Raw genomic sequence first — 22,875 nt, forward strand, 5'->3', positions numbered from 1 at the left:
TCTCCCACGGGAAACGCAAGTTCACTACTGCTGACCTTACTTACGTCATATTTGATAACGGAATACCTCACTCAGGGGTGTAGCAATGAAAAAATTCAGGGATGTAACAATCATTCTCACTTCACTTGTAATATTTTACAGATGTTTTTGTGTATTGTAAGAAGGATATTGATGCACTTTCATGTTTATGTTTGCATTTCACACTTTACACACGTGAGTCTAATCTACATCTGATTCAATTATCTGAGTAGGCCTATGCATTTCTTCTACACAGTTCAAACAAATTACATCTGAATGAGTAGGACAAATTCTCTTCAAGCACTGGGAACAAGATTGTCTTGTGCTCTTGTTTCTTGTTCTACCACACATGTAGCACCTACCAATACCTTCTGGCCGTGTTCCTTCTTCTTGACCTGTTTGTGGAATGCCTAACAGTTGCTCTCCTCTTCTCTTTATTTCTCTTGGAATTGTCTGTTGGGTGATACGCTCGGAAATTAGTGGCTTCATTAGGTCCAGAGCAAGGGTTTTTAGGAAGTTTTTCCGTAGAATTTTTTGTTTGTTTGCAGAATAAACAACAAGAGCATTGACACCTGCTATGTTTAGTAAGTCAAAGAAAATAGTCAGAGGCCAGCGGCGTGAATTTCTGCTTACATCATAGGCTGAGCATAACTGGTCCAGGACATCCACAGCACATTTAGTTCTATTATAAAAAGATATTATTTCAGGCTTCTGGCTTCCTCCTGTTTCCTCATCCATTGCCTTATCATAATGCATGGTTGATAATGCTAACACTGTTTTGTTTTTCTTTGGTACATACGAAATAATTGTGCAGTTTTCATTGAATCCAAACAATGTACTGTTAACTTCCCTGTCTTGAGTAGTTGTGAAATGAGGAGGGATTTCTCTTTTGTTTTTTTTCAAGGTTCCTACAAGTGTAATTTTGTCATTTTCTAGAAGATCTAAACACAGAGGTATGCTCGTGAACCAGTTATCGGTGGTCACATTTCTTCCTGTTCCTTTGATGGGATGAACCAGCCTCTTCACCACTGCATGTGCACTGTTACTTTGGTGAAATGGACCATCTGGTTGAATACCAGCATAAATTTCCAAGTTATGAGTGTAATATGTTTTCACATCCACCATAGCAAAAATTTTGATCCCATATTTTGCTGGTTTAGTAGGTATATACACTTTCATGGGACATCGTCCTCTGAATGCAACCAACTGCTCGTCTATAGTTACATATTCGCTTGGAATGTAGCACCTTTGTGAATTCTAAACAAATAACTCGAACACTTCACGTACAGCAGCCAGTTTATCAATTTCTTTCCTTTCCTGCCTGTCATGAATGTTATCAAAGCGTAGACATCGTAACAAAAATTGGAATCTATTGTAGGTCATAGTCAGGTAAATTGACTCTATACCTGTGCCATTTTTATCCCATAGTTCTCTTACGTTCAGTCTTCCCGATTTCAAAGCACCGGCAAGATACAAAATACCTAAGAGTGCTCGAATTTCAACGTCATTTGTTAATTTGCAATCTCTGTCACGTCCGTAATTACGCTTCACTTTTTCAATATAAATATTAGTACACCTTACTATTACATTGATTATTGTCTGATCAATAAAGCAGTCAAAACACTCTGTGTGTGTCCGCGCATTTTTTGCAGCTCTTTTAGGGCCCGGTAAATGAATCACTATATTTTGTGCTCTTCTTCTCCCTCGTAGAGATACTGGTTCTTCCTGCCAAATTGTAGTGTTGTCTCTTCCCGTATAGCAGCTTCCATCATTTATAGACATTAGTCTTTCATCACCATCACCATAATCATCATCCTCCTCCTCATTGTCTTGTTCTGAATTAGAATCGTGAACTTCATTCAAAAGATCTTCTTTGTTGCTTTCATCATCACTTTCATTTTCAATGCCAACATCCAGATCTTCATCTAGCCACTTGCAAATATTGCTTGTATTTTCCGTACCCATTGGAGCCAACTACAAAGAGGATGGAACGATATCACACACTTTTTTCATAAAGTTCCTGCATTGCATCACTCATAACCATATAAAAACTATTTCACTTACCTGAGCAAGAAACTGACGTCAGTACTCGCGTGGATTACAATGGTAATCCACTCGGAAAAACTGCGTATAACTTGATAAAACTCCGTATAACTTTCCAAAGCGTTGCGACAAATACGTCTAAACACCAGTAATGCCTCACTTAGACTGTGACGAGAAATTGCATTGACGCTCAGCTACGCAGTGCTGCAGGCGGTGACGTAATACAGGATTAAATATCAGTGGATTACTATTGTAATCCACGCGAGTACTGAAGGGTTAAATGGCTGCTACAACTATCATGAAATTATTTAACATGCAAAGCATACGTCTTCTATTTCCAGAGTATTGCTGCGAGTTAGTAGAGTGCTGTATGTATGCAGGAAATTTAAATGTTGTGGTGGAGGAAACGTTCACCACTGACATGCAAATACAGCCTCGCAGAGACGTTTGAAGGAGGAGATGTGTGATATTGCAATGGCGAATATGTCCGTATGGAAGCGACGCCAGGGAGAGCGACGTCAGTGTTAACACTCACATTACTTGTAACGTCGACAGAAGCGATATTGTGAAATAATTGCGAATTTTATTACCATAGAAAAAAAGATAATGATATCAAAATATTTACCAAAGTTTACCTGCGAACACAAATGCCAAGAGAAAGACTATGCGAGAGCACGTGCAGATTTTACGCAGCTATTTATTCAATTGTTATTGATGTGTTATGATTATGTCCTAATAAATAATTAATTGAACATGAAAATAAATGAGTTGAAAACAGATAATAGGATAAGGAATAATTTTATTCATTGAATGTACTTAGATGATCACATAAACATTACGCGAATAATGATATGAAAATGAAATAATGCTAGAGTATAGTCCAACTATGAAATGGTGGCATCCACTCAGAAACTTGTGCTCGTCTTCCTTAGAGACGATTCTACTTTTGGAATAGAATGGGGATGTAATGGCTAGTACGAAGTTGACTGTGGTTATGTCAAGTTCTCTCTTGCTCTGTTACTACCCGACTGCAATATATCAGTTACTTAGCTGTCTGGTATTGTATTATACTAATATGATTCTCTATTAGTACTTCTCAATATTTATTTCATTTCATTAAGGCTAAACATATGAAACAAGTAAATCTTACAATTTGAATCCATACGTTCATTTTAGAGAATTATGCTTTCTTTTATAACTTTACAAAAACCCCAACCCCATCCCACTTCCTTCTGACCGCCTTCTGCTAGGAAAAGAGGACTATCCTCACCCCTACCTGTCTCTTCCTGCCCATTTACTTGTTTCGTGCAGGCGAGTGCCATCAGTTAAAAAAAAACAGGCAAATACATGCTACTGAACAGGCAAATACATAATGCACAAATACACATGGCAATAAATAAATAAATAAATAAATAAATAAATAAATAAATAAATAGAGAAACAAACAAACAAACAAACAAACAAAGAAACAAACAAACGAACAAATAAATAAATAAATAAATAAATAAACAAATAAACAAACGAATAAATAAATAAATAAACAAATAAACAAACGAATAAATAAATAAATAAACAAAAAACAAAGAAACAAACAAATAAATAAATAAATAACAAAAAACAAAGAAACTAACAAATAAATAACTACGGTAAATAAATAAATACGCTAAATAAATAAATAAATAAATAAATAAATAAATAATTAAATAAAGAAATAAAGAAATAAATAAATAGAGAAACAAACAAACAAACAAACAAACAAACGAACAAATAAATAAATAAATAAATAAACAAATAAATAAACAAATAAACAAACGAATAAATAAATAAACAAAAAACAAACAAACAAACAAATAAATAAATAAATAAATAACAAAAAACAAACAAACAAACAAATAAATAAATACAGTAAATAAATAAATACGGTAAATTAATAAATAAACAAATAAATAAATAAATAAATAATTAAATAAAGAAATAAAGAAATAAATAAATAGAGAAACAAACAAACAAAGAAACAAACAAACGAACAAATAAATAAATAAACAAATAAATAAACAAATAAACAAAGGAATAAATAAATAAACAAAAACAAATAAACAAACAAACAAACAAATAAATAAATAAATAAATATATAAATATATAAATAAATAAATAAATAAGTAATAATGAAATAAAAGAATAATCAAATAAAGAAATAATCTAATAATAAAATAAATAAATGATCAAATAAACAAATAATCAAACAAATAAACAAACAAACAAATACATAAGTAAATAAACAAATGCATAAGTAGAAAATAAATAAAGTACATAAATAAATGAGCCGTTGAGAGTAGAATTGGTGTAAGTCAAAATTGAGTAATGAGGGTTAAAGTAAACATTCTGTAAAATACAGCGCAAAGTAGCAATTAATATTCAATTTATTTAAACTATTAGTAGTCAGTGGTTAACACGAAGGACATGTTAATTGCTACTTTGCGCTGTATTTTACAGAATTTTTACTTTAAACCTCATTACCCAATTTTGACTTACACCACATCTGCTCTGAATGGCTCAAATATACAATTAGATATTTACTGGAATATATAGAAAAATAAAGAATAAAGAAGTAACTATGTATGTAAGTAATTAAGTAAATATATAATTTAAAGAAATATTCTGTATATTGTAAGTACTACTAAATGCAGAGACTACTAAGTACTGTAGCTTGCAGTTAAGTAGGGAGTTAATTCCGATTGTATTTTTAGTAATCAGATTTACAAGCAAATGGTAATAACTTCGTCGTAGGCTCTTTGAAGGGATTAATCTTGCCGGGCGGATACGGACCTCGCATGGTGTATGTGTCGCAAGGAGCTCCTCACACAAAGGGTGGCAGTAATTGGGTTTCAAGATGATCCCGGCATCGATTGTCTCACCCCTGACCTTGCCACTCTAATTTCGGCAGTTTGATGTCCCAGCCGACGGGATGAATAATTGAACGCGGAGTTGGCAGCAGTGTCGAGTGATAAAACAGGGGCACAGCTTCATCAAGGTGCACCCCCCCCTCTTTTAAACTTGAAAGCCATCATCTGCAGGAAATGTAATGCAGAATCGCATTAAAGAGAAGTAAGTTTGAGTAACGCTGGTTTGAAATAAGCCAGACGTGTTGACAAATATTTGGAAAAAGATTAATATTTTCATCAGTACATTGTTAGTGACAGTGTTAAATATTCTGAACGTGTTCCTTCATTTATCCATAGGTTAGTTTTGTTGGTCTGTTAGAAAGAGGCCGGAAGAAAAATCCTTCCATATATAGACCATTTAGGATATTAGGTAAATCTTTTACGAATACAACCTGTAGAAGGTAAAGGTAAGATGAATAGATAACCCCAAGCATGACTTTTAACGCTTTGAAATACGATCAGGTTAGGTTAGGTTAGGTAAGGTAAGGTAAGGTAATGGTGGCTAGGGTTGGGGTTAGGGACGATTCTTTGCACGTCGGCCATACTGAGGCCTATTGTGCACCCCGAATTTATGGGATGAATGAGGATGAGGTGTACCAGCGCACCGATCGCATGTGATCCCTCACTTGCTAACCCCCTCCCTAAGTTCATACCGCCAAGGTGACCATGCAGCACAGGATCCATTCCAACGGCTCTTCCAAGGTGTCGAAGCGCCCTTGGAAGTGCTTTTAAGCAATAAATCCTGGCAGAGATATTGCGGAAGACTCGGAACTCAGGAACGGTTACGGAGAGGACGCCCCCTCCCGTAAGAGGACGAAGACATGCGTCTTGACCTGAATATATGTCTATGAAATGAAATAAAGAGGATGAATGATATGAAATCTAATTTCTTTTTCTACACGGGAGGGAAAGAAACATGGACAGCGGCAACGAAAAACCCAAACCGGCATTTGCCTAAGTAAACTGTGGAAAGACACGGAAAAGCCACAGTCAGGTTGGTCGGTCCGGGGACCGAACCATGGATCTCCCGAATGCGAGTCCCACGCGGAACGATAGCCAAATATCTCAGATCAACTCAGACTGCTAGAGGGGTTTAACTTAAATGACCCCAGACTGACACAAACACCATCCAGAGGATATAAACTCAGTTTCTGAAATCTGTAAAGTAAGACAGCGCATTTGGCAGGAGCCGATGATAAGCGAATAGGCGGAGCCTATCAGTGCGGGGGTGTGCTGCGTCTGCATCGGCTCGCGGTCGCTAAGGGGCAAGATGCACGTGGCGGCATCTTAACTGCAGTTGAATTCAGATAAAAATTATCCCTTCTTTCAGTCGTTCGCTTTTAGCTCAGAGCGGTCATTAGACTGGCCCCTTCTACTCACCACTTGCGCAAAGGACTTTTTTCGTCTCCTATACTCTACAGATGCCAGAAAAGGAATATAGTTGTAATATAGTTAACAATGCCCTGACACAATTCTAAGCTTTTATGAAGTAATGACAGTCCTCAGAATTCTTCATGGCGCTCAGTGCTGACAAAACAAGAAAACAATAGGATACAGAAAGTAGAGATGAGATTTTTAAGGTCAATTTTGGGATATACAAGAGCTGAGCGAATGAGAAATGAAGATATCAGACAAATATTAAACAAAAATAGTCTGGTAGAGGAAATAGCAAAATACAACAAAAATTGATGGAACATCTAGAAGGAATGAACAGTGACAGAATCCATAAACGAATCTTTAACTACAGAGCTGAGGGGATACTATTTCTATTACTTCATCTAATGATTTCGTTCTTGTGCAAGAACTCCAATTACTTCATTGTCATCATTTAATTTTTTTTATCTAGAACCCATAACTATACATTGTTTCAATTTTATCGGCGCGAGAAAGAATTATTATAGTGAATTTGTTCAATGTTGACATTTATAATTGTTCGAAAGCTCACTACTTTGAGTTATTTCAGTGTTATCGTTCTAATATCTCGTGTTTGTGTCGAACTCAACCTGCATTCCTATGCCAGTGTATTGCAAGACCAGGGATCCAGACAGAGTGATGTGCAACGTACAAGAAACGTAGTAATTGTATCTCCGAAAAGCCCGGATATTGTGTCAGATAGTGAACAAACCCTAAAACTTATTCAATCTGCAACAGGAAATAAATTGCGAGTGGGTGTAAAACACGTTAAAAAGATTAGAAACAAAAGTGTTTTATTTGAACTTAGAAACAAAGAGGACTGCAGTGAGTTTCTGGAAACTGTGCAGAGCAAGTGTAGCAACATTGTTGTTAAAATACCAGAAAAAAGAAATCCACGCATTCTCGTCCACGGAATTGAGGCAAGCTTCGCTGAAGATCTGGTTGAAGCGATAATAGAACATAATCCATGGGTGAAGTTATGTCTTGCGGACTCTGCGGAACAGTTGTTGAAGAGATTTGTGAAACATTCCCACAACGGCAAAACACAGTTCGCAGTAATGGAGGTAACGCCTAAGCTCTACCAGGCAGTTATGCAAAGGGGAAAGCTATACATCGGTTATAGCAGTTGCCCGGTGAAAGACCACATTCATTTGGTACGCTGTCACAACTGCTCTGCATTTGGACATATTTACAAAGACTGTAATTCGACGAAAAAATGTTCCCACTGTGCAGAGGAGCACGAATCAAGAGAATGTGCCAAAACAAAAACGGTGTGTGCAAATTGTCAGACTTACAACAATAAAATGTCAGATAGAAAACAATTCAGACCAACAAATACTGATTACCCAGCCACGTCACCTGACTGTCCTTCATTAAAGAAAATATTAGAAATCATAAGGTCCAAGATCAATTATGGCTGAACTGGTAATATATCATCTAAACCTTCAGAAATCTATACTACCGACACAAGAATTGTTACACAACTCAGGACTCAACTCTGAAAAAGCCATAGACAAAGCGATACTACTGTGTGTTCAGGAACCAAATACTACTCAGAACAGGGTTAATAGCTTCGGACTAAACAACCACGTCTACGTATCCGGTAAGAACATCTGTGACGATGGTGAGAGAAGACGCGCTGCTGTGGTTGCCAACTGTAACAACATCATGAAATTAGAACAGTACTGTAGCTCTGATAGGGTTGTGGTATGTGTTGACTTTCATGGACAAGAAATATATGTGTGTAATATTTACTGTGATCCCAAGTGCGACTTTAACAATGTTCTGAATGACCTTCAGTCTATCTGTTCGGAGTTGAAAGGTAAGTGTCTGCTCATAACCGATGATATAAATGCCAAGCATTGTGCTTGGAATAGCCCTACAGACGATTCAAAGGGAAAAATGTTTTTCGATTTTGTAATGTCCAACAACTTGATCATACTAAACAACGGTGACAAACCAACCTTCACTCGTCAACAATCCGAAAGTTTTATAGATGTTAGTGTATGTAGCTCTGGACTCCTGCCTTTAGTATCAGAGTGGTCGGTAAGCGACCTCCCTACTTTTTCAGATCACAATCTCATAATAATAAGAATTAAATCTTGCACAGATTTGTTAGACACAACTAGCACCACTTGTAAATACAGAACCAGCAATGTTAAATGGCATCATTTTCGGCATGCAGCGAAAGATGTAATGGAAAGAATTGCCACACAAGTCAAATACATACGTAGCTCTGAAGCACTGAATGAAGCTATGGAACATCTAACACAAAATATAACCAGTCTGTGTGAGAGACATCTTCCGAAGAAATCAGAAAAACTAGTAAGAAACTACTGGTGGAATGATCAATTGACAATAATGAGGAAAAGGGTTTTAGCAAGCTATAGAAAATTTAAAAGATGTCGATGTGCACAACTTAAAATACAATATGAAAATATATATAATGCACTCAAACAGAAATATTCTGCTAGCAAATATATCATCATGGAAGGAATTTTGCTCCACACAGGCAGCACAGAATCCATGGGGAATTGTCTGTAATATATGTAGGAAACTTCAAAACTTTAATAAAACTTTGACATCTATTAAAACCGAGCAAGGAAATACAACAAACACGCATGATACGGCTAAGGTTCTAATGGAAACGTTTTTCCCGTCAGATACAAAAGATACATATATGCAAACAATTATACGACACAAATCCACTTTGGACCCTCTGACACATGATGATCTACCTTTCACAGACGACGAGGTGAACCATATTATAAGAATACTTAATGACAAGAAAGCTCCTGGAATTGATGCCATATCAGCAAATATTATTAAAAACTTGCATATCTCCTGTCCCACTCTTCTCCTCAACATCTACAACAAATGTCTGGAACTCGCTGTTTTTCCCGACTTATGGAAAATTGCTGTTGTAAAAGTAATTCCAAAACAACATTCTAAAGAGATTCTTACAGCAAATGCGTACAGGCCAATCTGTCTCTTACCTGTTTTAGGTAAAGTTTCAGAGAAACTTACAATAGATAGAATAATGTTCCACATGTACAAGAACAATCTACTAAATGGAAGTCAGTATGGGTTTACACCACAAAAATCAACTGAAACGTCAGTCCTAAAGGTGGTTGAATGGTCTCGCGAAGTTTTGCGAAAATTTAAATATCTTTGGACATATCAGGGGCTTTCGACAATGCTTGGTTGCCAAAAATCATGCAACAGTTAGAGAAGAAAAGATGTCCTAGAAATCTACACAAGTTGGTTCGAAACTATTTTTCTAGGCGCAAAGCACAGCTTACGATAGGGAACACACAGATCATAAAACACTTGACCAAAGGATGTCCCCAAGGATCAGCCTGCAGCCCAGATCTATGGATAATTTTATACGATGAATTATTATGCCTGCAATTACCAAACAACTGTAGCATTATGGCATATGCAGATGATGCCCTTCTGTTAGTTAAAGCAGATAAAATTACTGCCTTACAAAATTCTGCAAATACAGCGCTTAATTCGATTTATAAATGGGGTTGTATTAACAAACTTCAATTCAATCCACAAAAAAACAACAGCAATGTTGATAACCAAGAAGAAAGGAATTGCTGCACCAAAAATTCAACTGAATATGGAAGACATAAAAATACTAGATCACTTCTCATATCTCGGAGTAATTGTCGACAAGAAAATGACTTTTAAACCACATTTAGAAAAATTGGCCAAAAAGACAAGCCAGTTCCAATCCGCCCTAGCACGAGCCACGAAACCCACATGGGGCATCAAGTCAGAAGCACTGCGTACTATTTACTATGGGGCTTTCGAGCCAATGGTACTGTACTGCGTTTCCGCATATTAGATAAAAAATGGGCGCAGAAGAAATTAATTAAATACAGCGTGGTTTTGTCCTCCAGATCACGAAGGCATACAGAACAATATCCACGGACGCAGCCCTGCTTATAGCAGGCATTGCACCACTGCATATAACAGCCATTGCTCAATCTGAACTGACAGACAGGAACAATGGAACAGAAGTTATTTCACGACTACTCCAGCAAGAGATAGAAATTGAGAAGAAAACACATTTTCTGTCAAGAGGACACCCACGTGAGTACCCACATTTTGTTAATCAAAGAACTTGCAACAGAAGGCACGAATTTCACGTCTATACCGATGGCTCTCGAACACAGAGAGGAAATGGAAAAGAGTTAGTAGGCTGTGCTTTTGTCGTCTATTCAAGAGACACAGAAGTCTTCACATCTACATACAGACTGGCTCCAATATGCACTATCTTTCAAGCTGAACTTTATGCCATTCAACAAGCAGTTATATGGTGCATAGACAACAGAACTGATTCACACATCCATTCAGATTCTCAAGCAGCATTGCTCTCTATTAAAGACAAATTCAATTTAAACCCGATAGCCACAGAAATAAGAACCAAACTCTCAAGATATAATAACCATGTTTGTCTCTCTTGGATAAAAGGACATGATGGTTACTCTGGAAATGAAAGAGCTGATGAACTGGTGAAATTAGCAGCATCCAGCGAAGGTGATTTTGCATATAAAAAGTGTCCTTTATCTCGTGCAAAGGCTGAGTATAAAAAACAAATAATAAATATGTGGAATTCACAGTGGAAGAATAGTAATAATGGCTCAACCACAAGAGATCTATTCTTCCCCGATGTACATAGCCGCTTAAAGTGCACTTTATTTATACCTGATTTAATTCTCACACAATTTGTATCCGGCCATGGTAAATTTATTTCATATTTCAGGAGATTTCATATTAATGTAGAGAACGGAAATGAATGCGTTTGTGGAAGTGAACAAACAGTAGAACATTTGTTATTTGATTGCCCACTTTATGGATATAGAAGATACAGCATGCACCTATATAAATGTAATATTAGCTACAATAAGCCATTGTACAACATTTTCAGTAGAAATTGTTGTCGCAAAATATTAATTAATTTTATTAACCACATCAATAGAAAATTGTAAGTGTCAATATTGTTCTTGTATTATTTGAAAATTTTAACCTTAGGTAATATGAATTGTCCATCTATGCTATGCTATAAAAGGATGTGTGTAAATTATAAATTTACTTGTGTATGAACTAATTGTTTGTATGATTATGTCTGTATATTCCACATTGCTCTATTATGTATCATAATATTTGTTGACTTTTGGACGCTATATGTATTATTTCATGCCAAATTCTATGTTATTGTTATTCAATTATGTTTTATATTTACAGATATCATTTTTTTAAATGTATTTCGTATAATTAAGCGCTTTCTTTATGATTGCTGTAGACTTCTCATGTCTTTGTGCTGATAGTTGTAACTGTCGTAAAATTAAGTTTACACTTCTCTTATTCATAACATCGACAGAAAAAAAATGTTAAACATGTATTTATATTATATTATCTCAAGTAAACGGAAAACTTTAAGCCTAATATACTCATGTAAAATAGGGTTTTTATGTGGAAAATAAAAATAAAAAAATTTATCTAGGAACTCACTACTCTCAATTATTTCAATTTTATTGTTTGGTGCTCAAAAACCCATTACTATGAATTATTTCAATTTTATAGTTTTCTTTTGTTGTTCAATTTTATAATTTTCTTTTGTTGTTCAAGAATTCATTACTCTGAATTATTTTAATTTTATTGTTTTGTTGTTCAAGAACTCATTACTCTGAATTATTTCAATTTTATCGTTCTGTTCAAGAACTCATTATTCTGAATTATTTCAATTTTATAATTTTGTTTTGTTGGTCAAGAATTCATTACTCTGAATTATTTCAATTTTATCGTTCTGTTCAAGAACTCATTATTCTGAATTATTTCAATTTTATAATTTTGTTTTGTTGGTCAAGAATTCATTACTCTGAATTATTTCAATTTTATCGTTTTGTTGTTCAAGAACTCATTACTCTGAATGATTTTAATTTTATCGTTTTATTGTTCAAAAACTCATTGCTCTGAATTATTTTTATAACTTTGTTTTGTAGGTCAGGAACTAATTACTCTGAATTATTCCAATTTTATCGTTTTGTTGTTCAAGAAGTTATTACTCTGAATTATTTAAATTTTATCGTTTTGTTGTTCAAAAACTTATTCCTCTTAATTATTTCAATTCTATCGTTTTGTTGTTCAAGAGCTGATTACTCTGAATTATTTCAATCTTATCGTTTTGTTGTTCAGGAACTCATTACTCTGAATTATTTCAATCTTATCGTTTTGTTGTTCAAGTACTCATTACTCTGAATTATTTAAACGTTATCGTTTTGTTCTTTATGAACTCATTACTCTGAATTATTTCAATTTTATCATTTTGTTGTCCAAGAACTCATTACTCTGAATTATTTCAATCTTATCGTTTTGTTGTCCAAGAACTCATTACTCTGAATTATTTCAATCTTATCGTTTTATTGTTCAAGAACTCATTACTCTGAATTATTTCAATCTTATAGTTTTGTTGTTCAAGAACTCATTACTCTGAATTATTTCAATGTTATCGTTTTGTTCTTCATGAACTCTGAATTATTTCAATTTTATAGTTTCGTTCTTCAAGAACTTATTACTCTGAATGATTTTAATTTTATCGTTTTGTTGTTCAAGAATTCATTACTCTGAATTATTTTTTATAACCTTGTTTTGTTGGTCAAGAATTAATTACTCTGAATTATTCCAATTTTATCGGTTTGTTGTTCAAGAACTCATTACTCTGATTTTATCATTTTGTTGTTCAAGAACACATTAATCTGAATTATTTCAATTTTATCGTTTTGTTGTTCAAGAACTCATTAATCTGAATTATTTCAATTTTATCGTTTTGTTCTTTATGAACTCGTTACTCTGAATTATTTCAATTTTATCGTTTCGTTGTTCAAGAACTCATTACTCTGAATGATTTTAATTTTTATCGTTTTGTTGTTCAAGAACTCATTACTTTGAATTATTTTTATAATCTTGTTTTGTTGGTCAAGAACTAATTACTCTGAATTATTCCAATTTTATCGTTTTGTTGTTCAAGAAATCATTATTCTGAATTATTTCAATTTTATCATTCTGGTATTCAAGAACTGATTACTCTTAATTATTTCAATTTTACCGTTTCGTTGTTCAAGTACTGATTACTCTGAATTATTTCAATTTTATTATTTCGTTGTTCAAGAACTCATTACTCTGAATTATTTCAATGTTATCGTTTTGTTCTTTATGAACTCATTACTCTGAATTATTTCAATTTTATCGTTTCGTTGTTCAAGAACTCATTACTCTGAATTATTTCAATTTTTATTGTTTTATTGTTCAAGAACTCATTACTCTGAATTATTCCAATTTTATAGTTTCGTTCTTCAAGGACTCATTACTCTGAATTATTTGAATTTTATCGTTTTGTTGTTCAAGAACTCATTAGTCTGAATAATTTCAATATTATCGTTTTGTTTTGTTGTTCAAGAACTCTGAATTATTGTAATTTTATCGCTGTAATATACGAGAACCCACTACTCTGAGTTTATTAATTTTATTGTTCTAACGTCCGAGAACTTATGTGTGAATTATTTCAGATTTGTCGTTTTAATTTTCGACAACCGAGTACTCTGATTTATTTTAATTTTTCGCTTCTAATACTAATGTTGAACACAAATAAGAAGGAATGTCAATATAATTATCTTCATCATACCCTACTGTTTTCGAATGAGATGCCTTCGTCTTCCCGTTCTCCTATCACTGTTGCTATTTCCAATGCATATCTGCACTAATACTCACCGTCCGTGCCATTTCTACCAGGGATGCCAGGGATGCCGTCCATCCCAGGGATACCGTCCATCCCAGGGATACCGTCTAGCCCATTTCTTCCCGGAATCCCGTCGAGTCCAGGTTCGCCGGGAACGCCGTCTCGACCATCCAGCCCAGGTGCTCCTGAAGCGATAAAATAAGAAGCTAGATGACCTCATATGTTTAAGTTACTCATACAATCATTTAACACTACATATTCAACCAACGTCAGGCCGTGTGGCAGCAGTTGCAAGAAACACGATCAGAATTAAAGCTGCAGTGTCCTTAGAATCGAACATCTGTGCACAAACACAGTTCAGTTTCACAATATTTACATGAACATTAACCACCTTCTCCGATTTTCGTTTTCTTTATTGTATTTTTCATAATTTCTAATCATATGAAGTGTAAACAGAGTATTGCGATCCTGCAAAAATCTATTTGTAGATTTGCTTACCGAAACACGTTTCAAAATAGATACCTTATATTAAGAAAGTGGTTTCAAGCATATTGTCTGTTACAGCGAATTCCAATAAAATATTGAGAAGATTTTATTAACATTCAGCACTTACAAGTTAGTCTATTGTGATCCATCGCGTCTTATTAGAAATCTTCTGGGAAAACACTGTAAATCCGAGGTCAAGTCCACTGTCTGTCTGGAATTTTAACAAAACCGATGTCCATGAATTACAAACGTTTCTACGACAAAAGCATGATGACTTTCTAAGGACTGAAGGAAATATGGAAAATGTGTGGCATAAATTTAAGAGTATAATTTTCGAGGCATTAGTAAAATGTGTACCTTCTAAAATAATTAAGAAAAATCCGGACCCAGAATATTACACTAATTATATTCGCTACTTAAAGAAAAAGACAAGGCGCGCATTTAGCAAACGTAAACGAAGCCATGAGCATTGGGAAAAATATGTCGAATTAATTAAGAAACTTGAGTGTGAAAAAAGGTTAGCTCAGGAAAATTTTCTAAAAACTATTTTAAAAGAAGATGAAAGTAACAATTGGAGACAGTTTAATAATTATGTACGCAGGAGAAAAGGAAAAAACGAAGGAGTAGTGCTTTTACGAAATCAGAACGGAGAAAGTATAACTGATGACAAAGAAAAGGCCGACTTATTAAATTCCTATTTCATTTCGGTTTTCAATAATAATAATAATAATAATAATAATAATAATAATAATAATAATAATAATAATAATAATAATAATAATAATCCCGCTGATAGGAGTGGTTGTGTCACAGACCATGAATGTGAACCAAATTCGACTTTCAAAATAACTTCCAAACGGGTTAGAGAGAGAATAACGAAATTAAAAAATCGGAAGTCTCGAGGGCCAGATAGTATTGCTACAGAGATTCTTAAATTAGGTTCCGAGGCCATAATTCCATACTTAATGCGTATATTTCATGTTTCCATAAACAATGCAGCTATTCCATGTGACTGGAAATCAGCTATAGTGGTACCCATACATAAAGGTGGAAATAAATTAGATGTCGGAAACTACAGACCGATTAGCCTTACATCTGTCGTATGTAAAGTCATGGAGCATTTGATATCGGATTATATTCGTCATGTTCTAAATGCGAAAGACTGGTTTTACAACCGCCAGCATGGTTTTAGGGAAGGCTTCTCATGTGATAGTCAAATTACGTCGCTGGTTCAGGATCTAGCTGAAGAGGTAGATAGAGGCGGAAGAATGGATGCAGTTGTGATTGATTTTTCGAAAGCATTTGATTTGGTGCCACATGACATATTAATAGATAAGTTAAGTAGGCTAGGAATAGATAAAAGAGTGGTGCTATGGATCCAAGAATTCTTAAACGGTAGAACCCAGAGAGTTAGAGTAGGTCATGAAATATCGGAAATTGGAAATATAAGTTCAGGGGTGCCACAGGGCAGCGTTCTGGGTCCATTACTCTTTATAATATACGTAAATGACCTATGCCAGAATATTACATCAAATATGAGGCTATTTGCAGACGACTGCATTATCTATAGAAAGATTAGACATAATTCAGATGTAGATGCTATTCAAACAGACTTGAATAAAATTTATAACTGGGCGTTAAAGCATAGGATGAAAATAAATGGTTCTAAAAGTAAATCTATAACATTTTGTAAAACCCGAGAGGAAACTAGTCTTAATTACGAATTCAGTGGTGTTGTAATTCCGCAAGAACAATGTTGTAAATACCTAGGAGTGTATTTAAACTCCAAACTTTCTTGGGGAGAGCATGTTGATAATGTTACGGGTAAAGCATGGAGGGCACTTCACTTTATTATGAGAATCTTGAGAAAGGCTAGCCCCAAATCGAGGGAAATAGCATATCTAACGTTAGTGCGACCGTTAATGGAATACGGAACTACATGTTGGGATCCCTATAGAATATACCAGATAAATTCCTTAGAAAGAATCCAGTATAGGGCAGCGAAATTTGTTAAAGGTAAAAGAGAAGATGGAAACGATACGATAAAAGTACTTAAATGGGAAACTTTGGAAAACAGACGTATGAAAACTAGAATAACATCATTGTATAGAGCACATCTAGGTCAGAAAGCATGGGTAGACATAACGGCTCGGTTAGAAAAGCCAACGTACTATGGTAGGAACGATCATGATTTTAAAATCAAATGTAGGAAACAGAAAACGGATGTAGATAAATTCTCATTTTTAAATAGAACTATAAATGATTGGAATGACCTACCTGCAGCGGTCTTTGAGGGCTGTCCTTCCTTAAGGAGATTCAAGAATAATTTTAAAAGTTGTATATAAAGTGAAAATTAAAATTAAGGTGACATTCAACATTTAATTTTTTTAAGGTGACATGTATTTATCTAGGCTGACGAGTTTACTTCCTTGGTTTGAATTGTAAATTATTTAAAACTAGCGTGTAAGAGGGCCTTAGACTAGAAATGTTTAGTTTAAATGTAGTTCTGTTTATAAGTATGCATAAGGATGTAATTATTTGACTTATTTGAACTGTTGTATCAGTGAAGCAAGGTGAGTCAGTGAAGTTATGGTTTTACAGTGCAGTGAACAGTTCCGATCAGTGATAATTTATAGCGTCAATGAAATGTGTTCTATAGTGTCAGTGAAATGAGTTACAGAGTGTCAGTGAAATGTGTGCTAAAGTGTCAGTGAAATGCGTCATAGTGCCACTACAGGGAATGAGATGAGAGTAAAGTGAAAGACTATTGAAGCTTATGTAGGACCTATAGATAATTATGTAGGTTGTATTGTAAAATTAGGTATTTTATTTTATGTTTTATTATTATTGTGTTAAATTGTATTGTGTATTATTATTGTATTGTGTGTAAAATTGTATATGTGTTGTAAAATTGTATTGTGTATTGTAAATTTTATTGTGTATTGGTTATCATTTTATTGTGTATTGGTTATCATTTTATTGTGTATTGTTAATATTGTATATACCACTGCCACCGGGTGCTTGCCCACTTGCAGTGTAAATACATACATACATACATACATACATACATACATACATACATACACACATACACACACATACATACATACATACATACATACATACATACATACATACATACATAACAAAATGATGAATATTAAATTGAATAAAAGTGACAGAGGATTAATGGAATTCCTATAATTCAGTGAGACGTTTATGCTGTTCGTAATAATTATATTCTAAGGACGTTTGAATTTAAAATAACATCTTCATATTTTTTCATTTCTGTTTTTCGGTATACTACCTACATTTAAATTTAAAAAGGCTGAATCTTCTCGTTAATTACTTCATAAATGCTTGCTCATTCCATGAGGCCTAGCCTCGAAGAATACAATGGAATTTTACTGACTATTACACTTTTACTACGTCATACTACTTTTGACCAATAAAACGGTACGAAATGACGACTTTCAACCAAACATGGCTGCTTATCACACAATTTTATCGTGTCCCTAGCATTTGTTTAATTTTATCGCGTCCCTAGCACTTGTTTCTTTGTTTGACAACATTTCAAACTGCATTGGTCTGGACATAAAAAAAAAAAACAGAAAATTACAAACCACTCCAGTCCATACACAGCACTTTCAAATATGACTCGAATTGGCATTCAAGAACAAGAATTAATAAAGATCACTGCTCATAGCTATGCATCTTCCCTGAAACCCTATTTACAAATAAATGAAGAGCACCATTTGGAAATCCTGAATAAGTTGAGGAATACACCATGTACATCAACAAGTTCCACTTCTTTTACGCACACGTCTAATGTAACATCAACTGAACCACCAACCACTAAAACATTTAAATTTGAAAATTGTACTTTCAATAATTGTTCCTTTTAAAATTATTATTTTTTTTTATTTCATCATCCTTAATTGAAACTATTCTTATTTCATCATTCCTAATTATAACGTTTCAAACACTTGTTTATTATATTTAGGTTATGTTATAGCTTCTGCTGTGTGATATTATGGATAGTCACGTATCAGAGATTGTATAATATTAAGATTATTATTATTATTATTATTATTATTATTATTATTATTATTATTATTATTATTATTATTAAATCATCTGTCAAGTGAGGTTGATTACTGGGATCCGGATAATTGAAGTGGAATGCAACTGTTTTAATAAAAATGAAACTGAATCAATAAAGCCTTCTTGACTAGTAACCTCCACAGAGTTCAATGAAGATTCTATAGTTGGCACAACTGATAACAAGAAAAGAGCTAATCATAACACACTATTGCCATCTAGCGGAATACAATGGTACAATAATACATTTGAAGACAGTTCAGTATTTTCGTAAGTCAATATTTTATTGTATTAGAGTACTTCGTTACTTCTAATCTTTATATACTTTCTTCTAATCGTGTAATAGTCAATTAAATCCCACTCGAGTTTTGATTTTCTCTAGATAAATCAAAACCTCTAGTTAGATTACTGTTGATAATTGAAATAATTTATACATAAATAGCCTCTCATGCCAATGAGTTATTTGAAACTGAAATTAATAATAATAATAACAACAACAACAACAACAACATTGGGTACTGGTGCGGCGTGGTCTAAGGGTAACGTGCTATTCTCGTGCTCCGTAACTGCGCTCGGACGTGGGTTCGAGTCGGGTTTGAGTTGATTACCTGGTCAAGATTTTCCGGGAGCTTTCGTGGACTGTAAGACGAACGTCAGATAATACCACGGTGAATCCTTCGACTCACTCGCTATCACCAATTTCATAGATGACAAATAACTACACACTCGTTGCAGTATCGTTAAATATGAGGTTAAAATTAAAGAAATGTAATATTAGAGATCCTTTACTGTGAATATAGAACTACTCTGAATGAATCCATGTTTAGTGTGACGTTTTTGAGTAACGAATTAGAGTTATTTTTTAAAGCAAATGCAGTCGGAAGAAAGTTGATTTTAAGTTTCTCCCATGAAGAATTGAAATCCTGTGTTGAAAGTGTGAAAAATTAATGTTCGAAAATGCGAAAATCTCGCACGACTTCGGTGACCATTGTTCTGAAATGAGTACCAATGCGGAAATAATTTATGGGACTCGCACAGTATCTGCGATCTCAAACACAAAGAATTATTCATGAAGTAAAGAGCGATTGACGCCTCGGCAATAAATAACCCACGTCGGCTCATTACAACTCTGCTGGCCGACTCTATTTCATCGTGACGTCTGAAAACCACGTCTTTGGCTGATAGATGACTGCTAAATTACTATCAGCTACTGTCATTATTGTAAACAACGGACGTCAGTGAAGACGCTCTGACAAGTGTGTGTGTTTCTTTAATATCTAAAATTCCATACACGGGGTTTATGAGGTATGTGTTACAAACCCATAATAATAATAATAATAATAATAATAATAATAATAATAATAATAATAATACTAATAATAATGATTTATTTATTTAATCTGGCAGAGCTAAGGCCAGTAGGCCTTCTCTTCCGCCCAGCTAGACTCTAATTCTAATTGAATATAATTGGTTACATAGTTATTACATTAATATCCAGACCATAAAACAACATGAAAGTAAATAATGAAAGTTGGAACGTAATGTTAGTGTGACAATAATAAACACTGATAATAATAATAATAATAATAATAATAATAATAATAATAATAATAATTTATTTATTTAATCTGGCAGAGCTAAGGCCAGTAGGCCTTCTCTTCCGCCCAGCCAGACTAATTCTAATTGAATACAATTGGTTACATAGTTATTACATTAATATCTAGACCATAAAACATGAAAGTAAATAATGAAAGTTGGAACGTAATGTTAGTGTGACAATAATAAACACTGATGATAATAATAATAATAATAATAATAATAATAATAATAATAATAATAATAATAATAATAATAATAATAATGATGATGATGATAATAATAATAACAATAATAATAATAATAATAATAATAATAATGATTTATTTATTTAATCTGGCAGAGCTAAGGCCAGTAGGCCTCTCTTCCGCCCAGCCAGACTCTAATTCTAATTGAATACAATTAGTTACATAGTTATTACATTAATATCTAGACCATAAAACAACATGAAAGTAAATAATGAAAGTTGGAACGTAATGTTAGTGTGACAATAATAAACATTGATGATAATAATAATAATAATAATAATAATAATAATAATAATGATGATGATGATGATGATGATGATGATGATGATAATAATAATAATAATAATAATAATAATAATAATAATAATAAATCTTGTGGCGCCACAACGTTTAATTTATCACCAATAACAAAGATACTGCTTGCAGGTTTGAAAACATGCGGAAAGGAAATTTGTAGTTATATATACGCTATACTATTGTGTTGTGAGAAGAAGTCAGACAACCTGCTGTATTGGGGAGAAGAGGAAAGGAGTAAAGAAAAATAAATAAAGAGAGGCAATGAAAGTAAAACGTAAAGCAGATAAAATAAAAAAAACGAAGAAATAAAAAGAAAAGAAACAAGAAGAAAGATGGAGCGAAAGAAGATGATACGAGAGAAATTGAACACAGCTAAGACAGGGACAGACATAGAGATTAAGAAAAGTAGATAGTGAAAGAGACAAAATGGGAATAAATTCAAATGTATTCATAATTTACATTTAAAATAGATACCCGAAATGAGCATGTGCTCGTGCTCGGGTATAATCCAGTAGAGTCTACATAAATTTTACAGATATCAATAACAATGTTGATAATAATAATAATAAAAATAAAAATAGAATAACAGTGACGGAGATAATACAAAGATAGTAATACAAATTAATTAATTAATTAATAATAATAAAATAAAAATATTAACAATAATAAAATAATAACTAAGATTGATAAAATAAAAATAAAATAAAATATAAAACCACTTAGCGAGAGTTAACACAACTTACATAAGCATATAATAACCAGAAAAAAATAACGAACTCGAAATCAACAAAAAGTTCGTTGTAAAGGAATAAAAACACAAAATAAAGAAACAAACTGGAAGAATTGAGAAAATGAAGAGAAAGGCAGAGAAAGGAAAAACAATTAACAAAGAAAAACAGATGAGACAGAACGAAAAAGAAACTATACGAATGTAAGAAATTTGAAAAAAAAAAAAAAAAGACGAAGAAGAGAAAAAGAGCAAAAGATAGAAGGAAAAAACGGACAAGATAGATATTTAATCGATTGGAGTGAAGGCAGGACAAAACAAAATGTTTTTAAGACTATATATAAGAACATATTGTATTACTTCTACATTTGACCTTCTTTGTGTGGCTGGTAACTTTTGCCGGGAGTATTCTCAGCCCAGGGCAGTGTTCTATTGTATTTCACAAGACTTTCATCCTTACTTCATCTGCCAAGGTAGCCATGATAAAGATTTATATCGCCTTTAAAATATCCATCGCCGTCGTCTGAGTTTCAACCTGCGAGCCTCGAATACAGAGCAAGTACGGGACTCTTACAAGTACGTAAGAACAAGAACGACGTTGAGAAAGAGTGTGAAACAGACAGTCAGACAAACAGACAGAAAAACAGAGAAAGACAGAGGCAGACAGACAGACAGAGGCAGGTAGTCAAGCAGACAGATAAGACAGATAAGGCAGACATACAGGCAAATAGTAGAGACAGACACATAAATAGGGAGATACGATAGACGGACAAAGAGAACGATATATATATGTATATATATATATATATATGACAGACAGATAGACAGAAATACATACAGACGGACAGACATACAGGTAGATAGACATGTACAGTGATGTAATTTCAAATATGCTCAGTCAATTTGAGACAGCAGTGTATTATGATAATAAATTATTGAAAGAATTCTTGTTTTGTCCTTTAACTATGCAGAAATTTTATCTCAACAAATGTAACTTTTCGTTCTGAAGAGAAATTTCAAAATGTTACATTTGTTCGGATCAAATTTCTGCACATTTTAAGGTCAAAATTAAAATTCTTTTACAAATGTAATCTTCATCTTACGATGTTTGGTGACGTATGCACGTCCGTTGATGTGACATATTAATGAATTTAAATACTATTATAGTCACAATCATGCCATGGTATGAAAGAAAAATTTCACAACCTCGAGCGACAATCGAACCTGCGACTTACTGTTCTCTCGCCAGGCGC

At 33.6% G+C, this 22,875-nt stretch overlaps 1 protein-coding gene across 1 annotated transcript in view; it reads right to left on the bottom strand.

The window, feature by feature from the left end:
• Positions 1-22,875, bottom strand: part of LOC138692935 (uncharacterized) — a 100,186-nt gene that overhangs the window by 68,120 nt on the left and 9,191 nt on the right. Inside the window, exon 2 of the mRNA XM_069816324.1 lies at positions 14,200-14,352. Coding sequence (XP_069672425.1) covers positions 14,200-14,352 — 153 coding nt within the window. The remainder of the gene's footprint in view (positions 1-14,199; positions 14,353-22,875) is intronic.

The sequence above is a fragment of the Periplaneta americana genome, chromosome 17 (assembly GCF_040183065.1).
Source record: "Periplaneta americana isolate PAMFEO1 chromosome 17, P.americana_PAMFEO1_priV1, whole genome shotgun sequence".
Classification (NCBI taxonomy): Eukaryota; Metazoa; Arthropoda; class Insecta; order Blattodea; family Blattidae; genus Periplaneta; species Periplaneta americana.